A 21840-nucleotide genomic window follows, 5' to 3' on the forward strand; every position below is an offset into this window, starting at 1 on the left:
GATTTCAATAGAGGGCTTCATCGACCCACCAAGATACACACGTATCCACATCCCCAGTCCTTGAGGTATCGACCCTTCGCTCTTTTGAAGACTTTTAAAACTCTCTCTTCTCTCTCTCTCTCTCTCTCTCTCTCTCTCTCTCTCTCATGTCCTCATCTGCTGAGGGCCTCCAGCGACATTTGGATGCAATACAGGTTTTTTGTGAGTCACATGATCTGAAGATCAACCTTGGTAAGGCCAAGGTAATGATCTTCAACACATCTCAAGCCGTCATGCGCAGTGAGCAGTTCACATTGATGGATCACCGGTTGAGATCGTCTCCTCATATACCTACCTGGGTGTCGTCTTCTCTGGCTTGATTTTCACGATGAGACCAGCGATGCAGACCTGTTTGAGCCGGGGATATGCCTCACTTGCTCGTCTAGAGAGAGAGTGCTTCCACTCACACTTTCAAGACCCTCAGACGAAGGATCTTCTTTTTGACTCCTTGGTTCGACCAGCAGGCATGTACGGCAGCCCTTGTTGGGGGCCAGATCTCTCAAACACAGAGTGGGCTCGGGGAGTGATTACAGATTGTCTTGCTCTTGCGAATTATCTGAAGCAAGCCATTAGTGCCATAGCACATCATTCGGGGCAAGTTTGGCGCGTCCCCACTGTAGCTAGATGTGGCGTTCCAGACCAACTCTTCCCCAGGAATGGGAAGGAGGACCAGAACATGCCACTGAGAGACTCTACTGGGACAAAGATGAATTGTTGAGAATGTAGGGGGGGTAGGATGGGCTTTACCTATCTACACCACGTCAGATAGTATGGGTCCATTACAGCGAAGCGACGCAGGTTGCCATAGTTGGCTCTATCTTCATCCATGGGCCTCGCAGATGGTGGGGATGAGAGAGGTGCCCAGACACGTAGGTGGTTTGAGAGATTGACACTTCACATAGACAGGCTGCCTCCCTTTTAGTACAACTTAGATGCTCCATCTATCCCATTGGGATACCATGAGGTCAACCAGGTCATTCGAGAAGAGACCACGTTCTACAGAGACCACGGTCTGCACATCTCTGAGGTTGGGTTTCATTGTTCCACCATAGTACACTCGCATCCACCTGCCACACTCACTGAGGATCTTTATCGTGTAGTTTCGACTTTCATCACACGGATTCCGTATTGAGAGCGGGTGAGCTGAGGGGATACCTAGAGAGAGACGCATATGCATGTTATGTGATCGACATGAGGTGGAGTCAAAGGAGCACTTCGCGTTCAGATGCCATGTGTACTACGAGATCCGCAGTTGATACCATTGCCTTTTCAGGGACGGTCTTGGGCCATTATCTAGACTTCTCTCATACCCAGACCAGGGGCCTTGATCCATGAGGCGGTCTGCTATAGGGAGCACTTACTCAAGACGCAGAGACAGTCCTTAGACACAAGACCCGTTTCCTCTCAAAGCAAGATCACAGATTTCTTCCAGTTAGACCGCACGCGCCCTACAGTCACTGATAGCAGATGCAACAGAGACCCTACAGTCACTGATAGCAGATGCAACAGAGACCCAGAGCCTAAGGCACGTCGCACTCGACAGCGGACGGACATATAGATCACACTGATCCCATCCCTGTTCAGGCCTCGGGCTCGGCCCACAGGGGTTACTATAGCCCTGGTCAGGAGCAGAGTCATTGCCAGGAGACCGAGACGGGTGGCACCCATAGATAGTTGCCAGTGCTCCATCACTGGCTACATATCAATACCCCCTTGACACATATACTTCTGTGGGGCCGCTTGCATGGACCAGTGCCAGCGAACCCTGATGGTGACTGACTCGAGTATGAGGATGATGATGTTGATGTTATGGTTACCACGCAAGCCACAAGGCAAACCGCCCTCAACTGAGCAGAGGAGTATCAATGCCCAAGAGCTGGATGTCTCCATCACCAAGACGTTGAGGGATTCTTATGCAGCTATTGCACAGAGTGAGAAAAAGGTGGACGAGATGAAGGAGAACATCCGTAGCCTTAGGATGAGGGAGGAATCAAGAAGCAACTTTGTCATATATAGAGCAAGACTGTGGTATTGACGGCCACAATAGTTAAATCAGATGCCTATCCTGCTATGCAGTAGGGTCCAAAATGCATGGTCTGCCATACCCCCATCATAGATTACTGTTGTATCAGATGGCCTGCATGCTACCACCCTGTGCACGCCCACAGTGTTGGCCACCAGTAGCCTGCGAGGAGAACTTTTCTTGCCCACTTTGCGACTTACAGGAGATCGAGTCGGAGGAGCATTTTGCTTTCAGATGTCCTACCTATTATGCCATTCGAGCCGATACCACTGCCTCTTCCGCAACGGATTCGGCTCCCTCCCACACATGCTACAATTCTCGGATCAGCGGTGCCTAGCCGCTTTCTTACATGAGATGATCTGCCACCGAGATACTTCTCTCCGAGCACGGCGACACGAGCAGCACACACAGCGGGAGGACACCGAATGGCCTATCACTGACTTCTTTCAGTCACAGGATACCTCTTCTCAGTCTAGCCGACGACGCGGACGTGAGTGAGAGACAGAGCCACGACAACTGCGTTAGCGGACAGACTCACACATCCAGGTCCATGACATCTCGTCTCTGCTCTCGGCCCGTCCCACTGGGGTTACCGTTGCCCTCATCCACAAGGCCACCCGTCGCCCCCGACGATCAAGCTCGACTAGGCCGCATGACGTCAGAGGCCAATCATCTATCGCAGGGTTTTTTCCAACTTCCCATTTGACGACCCCTCTATGATTGGTCTCTGACGATCACCACCTGCACATGTATACTGTATCTCCCCCCTCTGCCCCATTTTTGGTGCCCCCCCCTCCTTTGTATCATCTGGAGGTAGACACATATTTTTTGTATCAGGACTAGACACATAGTCCTTCATAACCTCTTTTTTGTAGAAACGGTTGGTTGGCCCGTTTTGAGACCACCACCGTTATGCTCATTGTATAAGTTATCTTTAGTCTCATAGACCTTCACGGTCTCTCGAAGACTTTAATAAACTTTCTTTCTTCACCCTTCATGTATCAGGTTCTTTTAGTCTCGTCGACTCTTCGCTCTTTCGAAGACTTTTAATAAACTCTCTCTCTCTCTCTCTCTCTCTCTCTCTCTCTCTCTCTCTTGTAGAGACTTGACAGTCAACCTTGGGAAAGGTTATGATCTTCAACACCTCACGACCAGTGCTCCACCGACGTAGCTTTACTTACCAAGAAGAGCGAGTAGACATAGTGCAGTCATACACCTACCTGGGACCAATCTTCATAAGGCTAGTCTTCACGATGACCCATGCAGCCAGAGTGCGACACACACGAGGGCAAGGCGCCTTGGCCCGATTGGAGAGGTAGTGCTTTCAGGTACACTTCCAGGATCCACCAACGAAGGGCTGGCTTTTTGACACTATGGTAAAGAAGAGAGAATTAAGAACAGCTTCAAGAGGTGGTTGAGAAACAAAGAAATCAGTGATGTGTATGAGATAGCTACTTACGTTGGAGCGTCCGCAATGTGGAAAACAAGTGAATCCACCCGAGGAGGGCCATTGGCCTTGCCCATTGTAAATGATGAGGTCATGTATCCTGCCCATGTCTAAGAAAGAATTTGCATCCCACTAGTCGTAAAACTCATTTTGCAAGTTGATTTGGACTGTTTGTTCCCGTCTTACTTGACTTGTCGGCACATCCACTATAGACCATTCCCAACAAGATTGCCAAAGATGTTACCTACGAATTCTAAGTAACATATGAATTCGTTCACTTGGACATACATTTGGTTTATTAGTGCTCTAGGCTCTGTGAGGCGTTTGGCTTTACACTGAGGCTCCATCCAGATGATTTACACATTCATGAATAGATTACCTCATGCTTTGATGAGACCGTTGCTTCATTGTCATCCTTTGTTCTCTCCTATCACAAGACAGCTAGATTAAATTACCATCCAAGAACACCAACCTTGTGATAGGGCAAGAACTAGAAACTTCGTTAATCTAGCTGTAATGCCCCTTAAGGGACACTCAAGGTAACAAGCTCATTAATCTCCACTAGCCTATATCACAAGGCCACATCACTTAGGTGTCTAATAGGCACACCCTTCCACAAGCACACTTTGCATGTCACTTGAAAACCGGGTCATCCTTTTTCATGCACTTTGAACTTTGCATGTGCATTTGAAAACTATAGTGTCTAGAGATGTAGTGTTTGATAAGAATTCAGATTGGAAAACATCCACATCATAAGAAATGATTGTACAAACAAGAAGAACAAGAACTGAGAACATCAACTAGGGAAAGGAAACAATTTGCAAGTTTGACTTATGTACAGAAAGAGAAAGCAATCCAAGTTGAAAGCACAGATTATGCTCTTATGACCAAATAGAATAGCCAATTTAATTTGAAGATGTAGTTTAGTAACAACCAAAATGGAAGAAAGCAATGAATGAAGAAATGAATGCAAAAAACAATTGAAATTTTAGTAATTAGAAAGACGGATTTACAAAGTTATTATACTAATCCACATGGTTGCATGAGAGGCATATAGAAAGACTTGTTGCAAAAAGATGTGCACAAAAATATGGACAAGCCTATGAAGAAACCTTTGCTCCAATAGCCAAAATGGATGATATTAGATATTAGGGCTCATTGGCAATCATCAGCAAATGGAACATGCATCAATTAGACATAAAAAATGCATCTCCAAATGGAATTTTGAATAAAGAGATTTACATGCAATAATATATTGAAACCGTTCAATCAAATCAAGTATGCACACTCAAAAAGAGTCTCTATGGTTTGAAACAAGCACCAAGAAGTTTGGTATAGCAAGGTTGATAAATATTTGCTCATCTCGAATACACAAAATCTTATGCAGATCATGTATTCTACTATAAAATTTAGGGGAAAGATATCACCATTGCACTATTTTATGTAGATGATACGATAGTCACAGGGAGTAATAAAAACTTTATTGCAAGTTGAAACAAGATCTATTTTTGGAATTTGAAAGCAAAGATTTGAAACTCATGCATTATTTTCTTAGCATAGAATTCTCAAGGGATTTAGAAAGCACCTTCATGAGTCGATACAATTATGTGGATACTTTACTAAAGAAATTCCATATGCAAGAATGCAAGATTATAGTTACACCTATGGAACAAAATTTGAGATTGACAAAAGAAGAAAAGCCTATAGTCACAGGCACTATAAAGAACTCGTTGGTTCATTGATCTATCTTACAATCACTAGGTCATACATTTGTATGTAAAATCCAAAACAAACACATTGGAATGCAACAAAGAAAGTGTTGAGATCCATCAAATGCACCAAACAGGTTGGACTAGCATATAGAGGAAATCATACAAATTTGCATGGATATTGTGATAGTTACTATGCCAAGGATCATGAAACAAGAAGATCGACATGAGTGTACGCATTCTTCCTAATTGTCAGACAAACAACAAATAGTTTCTTTGTCCTTAATAGAAGCAGAATATAGAGCTCTCATAATAGATGCACAGAGTACTCAATGAAGATATCACACTGCCACATTGTGCAAGCAAAGATAATGCTGCAGATAATTTTACCAACCCACTTGAAAAAGAGAATTTTGAGAAACATTGACAAACTCTAGGTTTAACTCAAAGGCAGGATATTCTCATTAAGGCTTCTTCAAATCCCATAAATATCATCCTAAGGGAAGGCCTGCTTCATGGTGTTGATCTTGAGGGAAGGTGTTCAAGATACATCTCAACATAATGTTTATAAAGTGGATAAGAACTGACTCGTAAGAGTGCTAAAAAGGAAAAAGGGTTGGAAACCTTAACCCTAACCCTAAAGGATTTGTATATATAAAATTTTTACAACTAACCTATTGTATCCTTAGTCATTTGTGGTGTGCTCTCTAGCTACGTCCTCCTCATCTCCACTCTTTTCCTCTTTGAGAAGAAAAACAAATGGTAGGACACTCTCTCATGAAATTGAGCTCATGGTTCTAGGATCCCCACACGAAGAAAGACTAGAAAGTTCTCTTGAGAGCAAGTTCAACCTAGGGACGATTGGAAATTCTTCTCAAATCAAGTTCGTCTTGGGACGCCATGCTTTCTTTGCAAAGGGGTCCTAGGCTTCCATGGAAAACACAAATTATTGGTTGATGGTTCAAACTTGCCACAAGCTAACTAAGGAAGTGTCATTCTTAACAAAGCATAGGAGATGGTGCACTTTTTCTAAAATGTATACTTTGATATCTTTGTCCAAAGGACATGCATTCATCAAATTTAATCTAGGCACATCCATTCTGGCCAATATATGCATCCAATTAAAAACATTTCACCAAGTGACATGTGCACACAAGTACACTTAAGAACACGTCCACATTCCTAGGCATTAGAGAGCCATGCTGGGGGGGACTTCTCCAGCCAATGTTTGACAGAGACTCGGAGATGGATGCTCGAATGGAAGAGGATCAGAGGAGTGGACCGCTCCCCAACACCAGTCACTTCAGAGCAGGACGGATTACTGTGGTGCCTCTAGTTGTGGGAGGGCTGGCCCCTTCGAGAGGTGCAATGGGATCCGAGCAAGTGGTTCAGGTCCGCAGCTATTATGGCCCCTACGCAATTATCTAAAAGGTTGTAGGGGAGTGACATTGGTTGGAGCTGCCACCCAATGCCGCTCCATGATGTTTCATGTGATGCTTTCTAGCTGCCAAGGTTTTCCATCTTCTAGTAGGGCCTTCCATTTCATTTTGAGAAATGCCATCTTCAAAACCAATGGTCTGCTTGGGATATGAAGGATGTGTCCCTCCTCATCAAGAGGTGGCAACTCAAAGAAAATTCACATTTTGATCCATGCCCTCTCTTTATGGACAGCCACCCTATGTAATCTTGAGGACAAAAGTTCAAGATGATAGCCATAACAAAAGGAAACCTTAAGTTACAAAAAGTTAGAAATACAGTTGCTAGGGGGTCGTTAGCTAGAGTTCTAAAAAGGAAGAGCTTGAAGGTGACTACAAAAGTCAAGCTACAAGGAGTTAGATCTACATTTGCTGGGGCTTGTTTAGCTTTAGGGCTCAAAAGGAGGAACTTGAAGGTGACTACAGTCCACCTCCCGCCAATTGTACCATACGTTTTGATGTGTCACCTTCTCCCCTTGCCTCTGTTCCCTGCTAGCTCTCTCCCTCCCTGCTTCTGCTCCCTGCACCCCCACCTTGCTCCACCTCAGTTCCCTTCCCCTCCCCACCTCAGTTCCCTCCCTGCTGCAGTTCTGCCTCTCCATAGTGTCATTCCTGGCGCCGCTATCTGCTGCTCCATTGTGTCACATCTGCCCATCCCCTGCACCTTGCCCCGCCTCTCCATCATGCCACCTCCCTGCCTCTCCATCATGCCAGCTCTGAACATGCTGCTCCCTCAAAGTTGCTGCTCAATCCCACACTGCTGTGGGCCCTGCTGACTGCCTGATTCTGCTGCTCCAACCTCCAAATAGAACCTGCCTGTGATGCTGCTGTTCTGTGCATTCTACATCCTGCTGTTTTCTGCATTTCCATCCCTCCAAACAGCCCCAGCTCCTATCTCCTCATTGCTGCTATTGCAGCTCTGCCTCTGCCTTCCCATTGCCTTGTAATTCTGCCCAACACAGCTGCATTCTCCCACATTCTCCTGCCAATGGTGCATTGAGAGCCTAGCAGTCCGGATAAGGGGACTTCCATCCCTCCAGTTTATTCTCCAACTAGGACTCTAGGACTCCCCCCTCATGGCTCGGGAAACAGAGAAAGACAAGTGGAAACCCAAAGACCATAAAGACAAGGACACGGAAAAAGGCACAAGTATGGAAGCACCAAGGATCAAATCAACAAGATTCACTTGCAGTGGGAGTCAGGCAGATAGCACTGCCACATACTGTGATGGCTCCACTTCAGCACACTCACCCCCTGGTGACTCCCCAGCCGCAAGGCCTCTCAAACGGTCCTCCTTGACTCACCCTAGTCTCTGACTTTATGCCTGCATACCATGATGTATCAACTCTGCTCTCTGCCAAGTGTCTGGATGATGCTAGTGCCAGTTTCGATAGTCTCCAGGAGGGCAGGGCCCAGACTCTGTGGAGGAATGTCACCATCTGAAAAATGGCATCAATCTGGAGAGGTGTCATGGCGAACTCTGCGTGTATAATCTGGTGAGGGACTGAAGGCTTGCTGCGAATCATCCTAGACCCCATGATAATCTGTAGCCTCTCAAATCTCTTCCACTCTGCTGCTGAAAGATCACATCCCTAGAAGGGCACTGCATACATAACCGTCGGCCTCACTAGTTCCGTTCCCCACTACACGCCACACATCATGACATCGTCCACACACATAACATACCATGACATGCACTTCGATTATGGTTTATTCCCAAGTCGCCTTTCTACTCTGGTCACAAATCTTGAGGACATCTAATGCATGGATTATCGAGCCGCTCTGATCACCTGTTTCCTTCATGATGCCACCCTCCACATCTTTCGATACACCACCATTCCACTCGTCCACCACCTATTGGCCTAGTCCCTTGCAATAGCTAGTACGATGATGAGTGTAAGGCATTACATCACCAATGCAGATTCAAAACTAAGCATTGTCTTTTGAGCGGGGCAAAGACCATGTGCGAATATCACCATTTGGTATGTCGAAAGAAGCATGCATTCATTCGCCAGAACAAGGAAATACTAATATCCTATTTAGCGGCAACTCCAAAGTCTTTCGGTAGAGGTTCTTCCAAAGATTTTAGCAAGGGACTCAGACTTCTAGGACATGTAGGCTTTTGTATTGATCACATGACCCTGGACCACATTCTAACAATTCGAGGTGTTATGAGGAGGTCTCAGAGACAGAGGGTTTCCTGTTGCTTTATGGATTTTTCGTAAGGCTTTTGATACAATGTCACGAGCCAACCTATTGGATGCCTACAAGATCTAGGAGATACAATGTCACGAGCCAACCTCATTGGATGCCAGAACAAGGAAATACTAAATATCCTATTTAGCGGCAACTCCAAAGTCTTTCGGTAGAGGTTCTTTTGATACAATGTCATGATCCAACCTCGTTGGACGCCAGAACAAGGAAATACTAAATATCCTATTTAGTGGCAACTCCAAAGTCTTTCGGTAGAGGTTCTTCCAAAGACTTTAGCGAGGGACTTAGACTACTAGACATGTAGGCTTTTGTATTGATCACGCGACCTTGGACCACATTCTAACAATTTGAGGTGTTATGAGGTCTAAGAGACAGAGGGTTTATTGTTGCTTTATGAGTTTTTCATAAGGCTTTTGATACAATATCACAAGCCAACCTCATTGGACGCCTACAACATCTAGGATATAGTTAGAAGATTATCTACGCAATTGTTATAGTCTATGAGAGGGTTTCAAGTAGGGTTCTGACGGCAACAAGTGGATGTATTGAGGACGTCAAGATCATGACTAGAGTCATATAGGGTTGTCCCTAGGGTCAGCAACCCTATCTGGTCTTTATCTCAATAATCTTGGACTTTTATCAGAGGCATGGGCTCATCTTTTATCGAAGGCATGGGCTCATCTCTAGCTGGCTCCTTGATTGGGATTCTCCTCTACAAAGACGATGTTGTCTTACTTCCCTCTTCTATAGAGGGTTTCTGATGACATTTGGACGTATCTCAAACATTTTGTGAGAGGTATGATTTGAAGGTCAATCATGGTAAAGCTAGGTTATAATATTCAACCCATCTAGAGCAGCCACAATAGAGAGTAATTCACCTTCGATGGGTTGCCAATAGAGATTACTGCATCTCATACATATTTGGGAGTGCTCTTCTTCAGCTCAGGGAGGCATGCCAAATTGAGTAGGGAGTATGTTGCTTGAGTATCAATGTTTTCACTCTTCTTTCTAGGATATCCTAGGACCAAGCCTCTTCTTCTCGACTTTTTGGTCCCCCCCAACTGGTATGTATGGTGGTCCGTGTTGGGGGCCACCATCTATCAAACGTAGATTGGGCTCGAGTAGAGAGGCTCCCGGTTTTACTACTTGCATGGATGATCATCAGTAAGCCTTCAATCCCACATCAAATTATCCAAGTAGAGTTCGGTGTTGCTCCTCTTCAGCTAGATGCATCATTCCAAGTGATCATAGACCTTCGTTGCATTAGAGATTTTGTTTCCACGACCCTAGGCCACCGTAGGGTACCACGGTTAGCCCTATCCGCATTTATGACATTAATAGCTGAGGGAGAGATAGATGTTCGTGTGCTTCAATATGCGCGAGTCTTGAGCTTCACATGGACCGGTTGCCACCCTTTCATTATAGTCTCTAGGGCCCCTTGGATCCACTGACTTACCATGAAGCAAACCAAGTCATTTTGGAGGATCTTATACAGCTACACACGTATAGGACCTGATCAACACCTTGTGAGTTTACTCTAAATCTTAATTTCTACAGAGAGCATTATTTACAGATCTTAGAGGAGGATTTCATTGACTTGCCTGTCTACAACCAAATCCACCCCTTACGCTTCAAGGATCTCGATTAGGCAGCATCATGTTTCTTCTTCTTATTTATGTATTGAGACAGGACCGGCTGAGGGCATCCCTCTACGAGGGCTACATTTACAATTCCTGACAGATGTCCTATATACTATAAGATCCGAGGCTACCACAATTCTTTATTTAGGGATGGATTTGACCTCTCTCCAGTCTCTCGGTCCATCTGCATCAGAGACTTGTAGTGTTCTTTCTTCATGAGGCCATATGAATCTGAGATTAGCTATTCAAAACATAGGGATGAGATCGTGAGGCCCAATTGGAGTCCAAGTAGAGGGTGATTACTGACTCTTTTTAGCTAGACAACACTAGCAGTCCTTAGGGAGATGACGCAATCGAGACCCGAAGAGAGACAGGCTGATCTGCGAATGCATTGAGACACCTATGAGACTCAAAGACCCTCCCTCCATATTTGTTACTCTGAGAGTACAACCGATTGGGGTGACAATACCACTTGTCCAACAGAGGGCCATTTGTGGTGGCCATAGAGGACCACACAGTTGATCGACATACGGCACCCTATTATGAGATTTATCTCCTAGTGCCATTGACGTGTGTCAATTGTTGAGACTCTCCTACTATCGGCAACCATCCAGTGGATTTGGTCCCTTAGAAAACATGCAGAGGACTGTCACATAGTGACATCACATAGTATATTTATCTTAATTTTCCATGGGATTTCCATATATTAATATTTGTGTTGGGTGTGGATGCTGACTAGTGGCCCAACCGTTCAGGTTTGCCTCATTGTATCTGGTTCTCTCAGTCTCATAGACCCTTTGGTCTTTCAAAGATTTAATCAACTTTCTTTCTTCCTCTCTTTCTCTCTCTCTCTCTCTCTCTCTCTCTCTCTCTCTCTCTCTCTCCCCCCATCTCAAAGAGAAGAGATGGATAAAAAATAGCACATGACAATGTCGAGCTTATGAGTCGGAGGTACAAAACAGATTGAGCATGGTTGTGCCAAGCTATAATGGTTCCCTTTGGTTCGATCCATGAGGATTCTTAGATACCTAGACTGGTAGAGATGTTTTCTTCTACATTGAGAGACACGATAATCTTGAGAGATGGCTACCATTGTGACAACTTACACATGGGAGTAGGCCCATAAGGAGGAGATGAGAAGAGAGAGAGTGGGGTACAAGGCTTTGGGAATATAGGAGTTCTCTTTAGATCACATGTGAGACCACTCATATCTTTGATGCGGAAGTAAGAGCATGCATGAAACATGTGGATATGAGTTCAAACACCTTATGCGATCACACAACCAATTTTCATTGCAATATGCTCGTTTCCCCAAGATACAATTGTGCTATGTGCATGAGGTAACCACGGAGGGCGACATTCCATATGAGACGTTACACGATGATATCATAAAGCTTTCTAGACATGGGGAGATCCTTCTCCTAGGCGACTTCAATGCGCACATAGGAAGCATAAAGATGAGCCCACTAGACTTTGGACCAAACCCCCTCAAAGTACAAGAACAAAGCTAAGGATAGTGAGGCACCCAAATGATGCACCATAGGTGACAAGGCCTGACTTGATCATACACAACGGCCTTCAAACAGGTCATTATCCAAAGGGCTCACTTTTTTGCCAAGTGTTGGGGAGACCAGTATAGTGGACTATTTGATGGGATCCCCAGGCTTTGTGTCATGGGTACATGATTTTGCAAATCCCCCCCCCCCCAAAACCCCGACACATTGACCATTCCTACTTAGCATCCATCATTTAGGCTGCTACATTAGGCACAAACCTCGATCCTTCTATCTTTACCCATGTTCAGATACATTTTGACCATGTCCTCTATGTGATCTATGTGAGCCACCTATCTTGTGAGCTACCGACCTCCCTTGGAGAGGATGTAGACCTCTCCTATGCCTCATGCACTCTTGTATCAGTGGTTTAGGATGTTGTTGTTAGATCGTTCCCATGCTCGATTCGATCCATAGCATGTCCTCAAATACTCATGGCTCAATGTTGAGTGCCGAGAGATGAGATCCCACCTTATACATGAGTCGAATTTGGGGCATTTGATGACGTCCGAGGCACCATGGATGACATTGCTTTACACACTGTAAGAGGTGAACTTTACTCTCACATAGGCTAGGCATGATGATTCGCTTCTTTCGAGGAGGGGACCCCACTATTGTAGGGGAGCTTCTATCAGAGGGGAAGCCAACCATCCCCATCACGAATCTGATTATCTGGTACACATATACCACATCGCTCTATGATGCCCTAGACCATGCACCACTCGATGTATCCTTGTCCAAGTCCACCACATCTATCTTGTTTGCCACATGGAATATGCGATCTGCATTACATTGACTCCTTAACAAAAGATCCCAAGACTAGATCCCAAGACTACGAGGGGCTACGAACGAAGCACTTCACACATGAACTGTCTTGGACCAATCCTAGCATAGATGTTCAACCATGTTGTATTCCATGGCTTCCCCCTGCTTAGAGGACCACCGCCATAGTATCGATACACAAAGTCCATGGATGCTAGGAACTACTGCACAAAGCAAGGGATCCCATGGATGCTGGGAACTACATCACTCTTATGATTGGCCGCACATTGGCTAAGATTTACGAGTCTTTACTAGATAGAGAGATCATTTCACAGAGGAATAGGCTAGATTCTAAGACATGCACTCTCTACTCTAGACCAGATCTTCATGCTACAAGCCATCATTGAGGAGGCGAGATCTAGATCTTAAAAAGTCTGCTTGCTTTGTAGACATTCGAAAGGCTTTTTAACATAGTTCCACGATCTTGGATGATATAGGATTCATCAAGAGATGCAAATCCCAGAGTCGTGATCTGGAGGGTGGTGAGTCTATATGAGTCATTAGAGGGAGCGTACATGCCCCAAAGGGCCCGTCAGAGTGTTGAGAGTACGATTGGAGTGAAGCAAGGATGCCCTACCTCTCATCAACACGCTTTGGGCTCTACATTGATGAGATCATGATCTTCATTGACCACCCGAGGGGTGAGATTCAATGCCTGTTGAATTGAGATAGAGATCTACTTACCAAGGGAGCCGGTGGAGATCAAAACACATCTACTGTCAAAGAAGCAACTAAAAACGAAGACAGTGAACACTAATTCAAGCCCTAAAGCAAAGAGACTAGTGATTCTTGCAAAGTCACAAGCCATGTGTTAGCTGCCTACCAATACTTATAAACACTTCAATATTCCACATGGTTTGAAAAGAGCACCTAATGAGATGGGTATAATAATAGAGAAATATAAGGTTAGAGAAAGAATAGTAAACAACGCATCCGTACACAGGAGGTGAAAGTCCCAAATACATAATAAGTGCCCCTTCTAGACATTATTCCAAGATTGAAACATGTTTGCAGACGTATCCTAAATTGAATCCTAAAAGGATTCAAGAGTTGGCATGGCACTTTATTATTTCTATCTTTAACTTTAACCCAAGACTAACTTAAGATTTCAAATGTAGAACGTTTCAAGTTACACACAATGGATAACTTTATGACTATATTCTCATTCTAGAATCGAGACTACAAGGAAGTGAAGCTATGTCTTAAGTTAGAGCCTTACTTAAAAGTCTTGAAATTACTTGAATGCCCTTAAGTGTATCTAGCATAATTGTCATAGCACTATCTTGTAATCTCTAATTGATACATTGGTTCATTGTAATCTTTTCCTAAGCTTCATGTGCGCAATATTTTAAATTGGATTGTCTCATATCCGGTTATCTTATTAGTCCCTTGTTGGTGATCAATATATATAAATTGTCTATACGATTAGTTGCTTGGTAACTATCTTAAAAGTAGTTATGTTGTGATTGATTCTCCATGGATTTTTTATATTGTAACCTTAGCCCTTTCAAAGTATTATACTTGCATATTGAAGGCGCTTATAAATGATGTGCCTTGAGCAGTGCTAAAAGCAACGTCCCAATATTAAGCATAGAATGAGAGGCATTACCTAGAACATGGTTTGTAATAAACATTGCAAAGCCACAATAACAATAACATCTTGGAGCAAGAGTATCAAGGCATTGGACATTGCAGCAATAAGCAATGGAGCAAGCAATGGCATTGCAAGGAGAAGCATGTGGCAACTTTGTATATTAGAAACAAGACCAAAGATGGAGGCTTTTAGTAGAATTTAAAGTGGAGAGAGGCAAAACCTCCTTTTATAGACCAAGAGTTTCTACTTGGTGACATGTAGGCCACCTATAAGTTGACTTCCTCCAAGGATAAGGTCAAGCCACCCAAAACTTGACAATCAAATACAGTTGGGTCTTTTTTAATCAATAAAATCAACTTATCAGTCAATTAGACAAAGTGTCGTGGGATCTGGACTTGATGGTGGAGCATTAATCTTCAACAATATGCTTACCTGAAAAATAGGTTTGCTTTGAAAATGGGTTGGTTTTTGTGTGCCCAAGGTTTTCTTTCCTTATGGAGCAATCCTTTAGCCCAATAAAATGAAACATGGATGAATTTCCCTTTGGTATAGCTTCAAATACTTCACTTAATTGAGGCTTGTTATGGTTACAATTTCACACAAACAATTGCAAATAATACAAACATGCTTGTTTGAAGCAAAGCTCCTTATGATAGAAGTATACATTGGAAGATGTAAATGAAGTACAATTGTGACAACAAAGTGGAAAAGACATAGCATAGTCTCATTGATGGGGATATATAGCAATCTATTGAAGAAACTAGAACGCTATCACAAATATCATTGTATTACCTCCCTTAAAATTGTTGTGAGCAGACTCATAGCTTTGATATGGAGAAATATGTCCTTGCAAAGGCCTTTGCTGAAGGAATTCACCACATTATCAAAAAATGAATGTGGTCAATGAAACCATCCTTGATATAACCTCAAAAGTCATGATGATAATACTCAATGTCTTTCACACAAGCATGGAAGATGGTCCTGTGCAATGGCAATGCAACCATGAATGTCACAGTGGCTTAGTGAAAGTCTTCACAAAGCCCAGGGACAACAAAAATTGATATGCCTTCTAATATTATGCACAAGGTGCTTGCTTCAGCCCATTAAGCTTGACCTTGACTGGAAAAAACAAGTCTTGGGGCTGCTGCATGTACTTCCTTTATGATACCACCTCAGTGGTTCCAACAATGGGTTGCTTAACACGTGCATTCTATAAAGCAAGTGGAAACTGTCCATCTTGTATACATGGCTGCAATTATAAAGAGCATCTGCTTCAACATGGGGCTGCTCTGGGCTCAAACTCAGTCACACGAGTAACTTCCTCATTTAGCATCCATGCTCTCAGTATTTTCGAAGATGTCATCCCAATTAATAAGGATGTTTTAGTAAAGCAAGCCATATGATGTGATACAAACACTCTATATCAAGGTCATCTAACATCAACTGATGAAAAAGACCCGCTCATACTCAATCTCATCGAGTGTTACTGGTTGAATGTGACTGGCTCAAACTCAGTCCCTGCTTGAAGCAAGCTACCAATGAATGGAGATACTAGCTGTCATGGCCAAATGTTAGTGAGAATTCATTAAAAACCTAAGCTCCAACAGCCTCTTCAGTGAAGGAATGGTGTGCTGCATGCTAGGTGAAGCTTTAAAGCAGCCACCCTCAAGTACTGACTACTTCATGGAATTCACATTCTACAGTTACATGTGCCCTCATCTTGACCAAATATACTTGTAAATAAGTTGGTGAACATGGGCCGTGTAGCCGTATGAGAACCGCCAGCCAGGTGGTCACTAAAAGGACATAGTTGGCAATTAAGGCTGACTCATTCCAAGACAGACGATCGGTACTAAAAGACACACACGTACATCCTCTAGAAACCTTAGTGTCCCTAGTAGGAGCATGCTGCATATCAGGGTAAAAATCTACTAATGCCAATAAAGGAGGGCTAAAAGCCAAACAAAATTTTTGAAGGCTGATATTAAATGCTCTTCATTCTTTTCATCTAGCAGCTCTTTGATCAATGGCAAGCAAATATGATGTAGGCTAGTGCCGTATGGTCAAAGGCAATGTCAACGTGGCCTTTGCGATAAAGGAAAAGAGACAAGGAACCAAAGGGCAGACCTAGTTGGTAGGAGAGTGAACTTTCCTTCTCTCTCGATCCCAATACTGCCAATGTTGCATGAGCATGGGAAGCTTGGAATGAGCAAATGTCATTGGTAAAGTTGAATGGCTTTGCACATCATCTCATAAATTAACCTCAAGTGTGTGATCAGCCTCCACTATTGAAAGAGATTGCTATCACCCCCTTTACATAAGATAAATAAGGTGAAGGCTCCCTTGATGGCATGTGGCATGTCTCGTATGTCATCCTCACACGCCGTTGAGAGGCCATCCTCTCCAAGAAACTTAGGTGAGGGAAAGGCTCAAAGGACTTCATGAACTCTGACTTTATAAAGTTTCTGTATATGGGTATAACTAACATCTGTGAGGAGTTGTGTTATGTGCTACCAGACTTGATTTGTCTCTCGTCTTGGAAGAGGACTGGCCGTGTAGATGTCCTGTAACAGTGTAAACCCACGTCTCTGACCTGGATTGGCAATTGCTACAACTTGCCTTGATCATCACAAAGGGCACATATGATGCCTTATCAACTCCGTGGTGGCTCATGTAGAGGAGTCTGGCTCATGCTGTCCCCACACTAGGACCAGAAGGAGCACTGCATGTGAAACTTATACTCTGATGTTCTGTTCTTAAGTGAGGGGAAGCATTTGGCAACAATTAGTTGTCAAAAGACCCTTTAATTGTGGATGTCTCCTTAGTCACTGTACAGGATCATGGTACTTTTTGCCAATGTACTTTGTATCAAGTTGCAAAATGCTAGGGTAGTATGACGATCTTTCTGTGCCAGCATGAATCAAATGTCACCACCTTGCTGTAGTGCCCAATCTCCAACATAAGAGCAATCAAGGCACTTCCAAGTGGTCCACCAAAAAGAATGATGTCCAAGTGGTTTATTGAACTCACCATGATGGCAATCATCATGTCCACTGACTGCTAGTAAAAATTCCTCCTGAATACTGTGCCCCATTCTAAGGAATGAATAAAGACAATATCCAGTCCTCCAAGGTCATCTGTTTGCATCCTCCTAGACATTTTAATCAACAGGAATCTGCCCAATGTAAATGGCATGCTCTGGACCACCAAAACTCTTGATTAAAAAATGGCAACATCCTAGTAGCTGGTTACTTCCCACATCAAGGAACGACTTTGCCATTGCACTTGGGTCTCCTGAAGTGAGTGAAAAAATCTAATTGAAAGGCTTTTTGCTGGTGTCTCGTTTCTAAGCGATTCCCTCTCTTGACATCAAGGCTTTGCTGATTCACATGCCCCATATGATTCACAATTATCTAGAGCTTATTTATCTATTCTATTTTTATGTTCTCAGGTGAATATCAGCATGGGATTTTCTGGCATGTTCTCTGTTGGAATCTTCAACTCTTATTTTCCATCTCCCGCATGATTAGATGTGACATTTTGTCACTGCTGTTTCAATGCAGTACTAATGCTACTTTCCACCTAAAGTGCATGGACAGCATTGAAATACACAGTTGTTGGGATGTGCTCGTGCTGACTTTCTTGCACTGTAATTCATCTGTTAAATTGCAAAGGATCATGACGAAAATGTCCTAAAGATGTGACTACGACTATTCAACTGATACTATTGGGCTTTGACGTGAATGCAGTGGAGATCCATTGCTTTTTGCTCCTTACTGGAAGCAGAACTCAGAGGCAAGTGCAATATTGATTCCAGGATGGTACCGGATGAGCTATGTTTTAATAGAAGGTTCTTCATATCTTCCACTCACACCAGCACTGGAAAGAGAGATCAGGAACTTGCATGCCCTTGTTGGCAATGCAGTCACAACAGGCAAATACATTGTATTAGGGACAGGCTCCATGCAACTTCTGAATGCTGCTGTTGCAAGTCTCTCTCCATCCAGTGGAAATCCTGCGAGTGTCATATCTCTGACTCCGTACTATGGAGTAGGTGCTCAATTCTGGCTCATTACAAGGACTCCTGCATGCATGTTCCATGTTGAAAATTGAAGCTGTCATTAAGCCATTGCAGAATCATAACAGAAGATTTCACTTTCACCTGCCAACTTTCTAAAGTAAATAATTATGTCTATGTAGGCCTATCGTGATCAAACGGAGATGTTTGAAACAGCACATTATAAGTGGGCAGGCGATGCAAAGTTATTTAGTGAACAGCATGGCGCATCAAATGAATCATCAATAGAATTTGTCACATCCCCCAATAATCCAGATGGAACGCTGAGGATAGCTGTTGTCAATGGCAGTGCTGCATCAACAATTTATGACTTTGCCTACTACTGGCCTCATTTTACTGCCATAACTACTGCCTATGATTACGATGTGATGTTATTCACTTTGACAAAAATCACTGGTCATGCTGGCAGTCGAGTTGGGTAATCTGTCTTACTCTTAGCCTTGGAACTCATGTTTTGCATCTTGGTAAAATTTTGCACCTTGGTAAAATTCTGGGGAGAAAAAGGTTCCGAACTGATTTCTTACCTTTGAACGGTGTAGATGGGCTATAATCAAGGATGCTGCTGTATACACAAATTTCATTACGTATCTCTCAGCAAATACTATTGGTGTATCCCATGAATCACAACTCAGGGCCACACAGCTGTTGCGAGCAGTAAATAGAGGTTATTCTAACTTTCTTTGGGAACCAAAGCCATCACTGAATCTTGCACCAGCTCAACATGCTCGTGAGGAGCACATATTTCATTATGCATATGCAAAGCTTCGAGACAGGTGGGAAAGGTTGAGCTACACACTTGAAAAATCACAACGCTTCATGTTACAGCAGTTGGATCCAGAGTACTGCAACTTCTTCAATGAAGTTACAGGACCATCACCAGGTATTGCTCTGCATGCAGCAAATCTTGCATATATTGAAAAGGAAATGCAATCAAATTTCCCACTTGAAACACTTACAAGGGTACAGATCTAAATGACTCAATGATATTAGATGAGGAAAAGAAATCCTCACAGCCTTAATGTACCAAGCAATCAACACAAAAAAAAAGTATTAAATTTTAAGAGATAATAGTGTGCTACCTGCGTGAGCTAATTTGTTATTCCAAATGCAGCATACGCATGGATTCGATGTGAACAAGACACTGACGAGGACTGTACAGAGGTATTCAGCCAGGCAGGGATTATAGGTCGTGATGGTAGTGTCTTCGGAGCAAGTGATCGATACATGCGGCTGAGCTTATTGAAACGAGACTCTGTTTTTGAAAACCTGATTGATCATTTGACAGCATTAGTGTCTGAGAGTGGAAATATTACCTCTCTCAGAGTGAGTGCCTAATTTACACAAACAAAGATGTTTATCAGATGTACCTATTTTGACATAATGAAGAATTCTGCCTCGTTCTATGGGTGGAAAGAATGTTTGTAGCATTGGTCGTTTTCAAAGACTCCCCATATATTTATCACAACTTTCAACTACAGAAAAGGAAAGTAGTATCCAGACATGAGTTTAAATTTTAGAATCAATGGGCTTGGTATGTTGATTTATTAAGTCTTGCCTTCACATAACAGCAAGGCACCTCTTCCCAAATGCATCAAGGATTGTCAGAAACTTTTGCAGGGTGAGTTTGCCATCTAGGCACGGGAAACACAATAACCTTCACATCTCTACTTGCAAACTTTTCTTCCAATGGCTTTTGATTGACGGACGCAATCACAATACCTAACAATGTGTAACATAGCAATACGGTACCATCTTTGTCAACTTTAAGAAATTGCAATAATAATAGTACGATTGCTCAAACATATCGCAATTATATTGCAAAGGCACCTTCACACTATAAGGATAAAATAAAGAGTCAGTATACTACATCTCAGAAAAAGGGTGGTAGAAAATGAAGCTTAAAAAGTTCATTATAAGATGAGAAATGTTTTGACCGAGCACTAAATTCTCAACAAAAAGCAAGTAATATATGTAGCAACTTCTTATATGCTAAATGAGTACTCATATGCACACTGAAGTGAAAAACCAAAGGACTTATGATGTGAACCTGTAGTGAAAGAGGCAGGGAAGATTGGAGAAAGGGCATAGAATTGGCAGCGGGAAGAGAGAGGAAGAGGGAGGAGGAGTGAGAAGTGAGGAAAGGGGAAGAGAGAGAAGGGTGAGGGGAAGAAAGAGATAGAGAAAGATTGGGAGAGAGTGTAGGCAGCACCTAGGAGGAAGGGGAAGGGGGTAGATAGGATTTGGTGTCACATCAAAAAGGTGTGCAATGAGGGGTGGATGGGGACTTATATAGTCCCTCCACATTTCCCACCTAAAAGGCCTTTAAAGGGCCTCTAGAAAATTTTGCCTACAAATTTTACGTCTTGGCTGTCCAAAAAAGTGCAGCAAACAACTACTAATTCAGCTTGGTAGGAGATAGGGGTAGCCCTAGACAATGCTTTCTGGCTGCCATGAGTTCTCATCCTCAGGAAGTCTCTGCCACATGATGAGATACTCTATGTAGACCTTGTTTCGGTGCACATGGTCTCTGAAAGCCATGATGCGCTAGGGACATAGAAGGTGTGACCCTCCTCATCCATAGGTGGTAGCTCAAAAAGAACTTGGACATGCTGTCCTACATGCGGCTTCAGCAAGGACACATGGAAAACATTATGAATCTTGGGAGGTACTGGGTAGCTCCAACTCATATGCCACCTCTCCAACTTTGCGGATGATTGTGTAGGGACCGTAATACTTGTGAGCAAGCTTCATGTTGGTGTTACCTTTTAGCAAGGCATAACGGTTCTTATGGAGGTGTAAATGCACATAATCTCCTTCAAAAGACAGATACCTACTGCATTCATTTGCATACTTCTTCTGCTTGGCTTGGGCATCCTGCATATTCTTCTTAGCCAATTGCAGAAGGGCATCCATTCTTTCCAAGTCACTTCTTCCTTTCTGATTTTTCACAGCCATGTCTGAAATAAAAGGCGGCATCACAACCTTGCATCCATACATTGCTTCAGAAGGGCTCATGCCAATTGAAACGTGCTTGGTACTTTTGTAACAAAATTCAGCAAGAGCCAACCACTTATCCTAGGACTTCTATGTATCATGACAAAAGTGCCTCAAGTATTCCTCCACCCATTTGTTCAGGTGTGAGGAGAGTGCCCACTGTTGTGAATAACTCCTGCCAAAAGTGACCCATAAATTTTGCATCCCTGTCACTGACAATTTCCTAAGGGAAGCCATGATGCTTAAAAACAT

The 21840-nt window shown here is 43.3% G+C and overlaps 1 protein-coding gene across 1 annotated transcript in view; it reads left to right on the forward strand.

The window, feature by feature from the left end:
- The window catches only part of LOC147884487 (tryptophan aminotransferase-related protein 4-like), a 38490-nt gene extending 18420 nt beyond the window's left edge, over positions 1–20070 (forward strand). Inside the window, exons 2-5 of the mRNA XM_087398790.1 lie at positions 18266–18566; positions 18717–19012; positions 19134–19474; positions 19706–20070. Of these exons, the coding sequence (XP_087254916.1) occupies positions 18266–18566; positions 18717–19012; positions 19134–19474; positions 19706–19929 (1162 nt within the window). The 3' untranslated portion in view covers positions 19930–20070. The remainder of the gene's footprint in view (positions 1–18265; positions 18567–18716; positions 19013–19133; positions 19475–19705) is intronic.
- Positions 20071–21840: the final 1770 nt, after the last annotated feature.

Source organism: Dipteris shenzhenensis, chromosome 27 (genome assembly GCF_047967505.1).
Source record: "Dipteris shenzhenensis isolate YYH24624 ecotype China chromosome 27, Dip_SZ_1.0, whole genome shotgun sequence".
NCBI lineage: Eukaryota > Viridiplantae > Streptophyta > Polypodiopsida > Gleicheniales > Dipteridaceae > Dipteris > Dipteris shenzhenensis.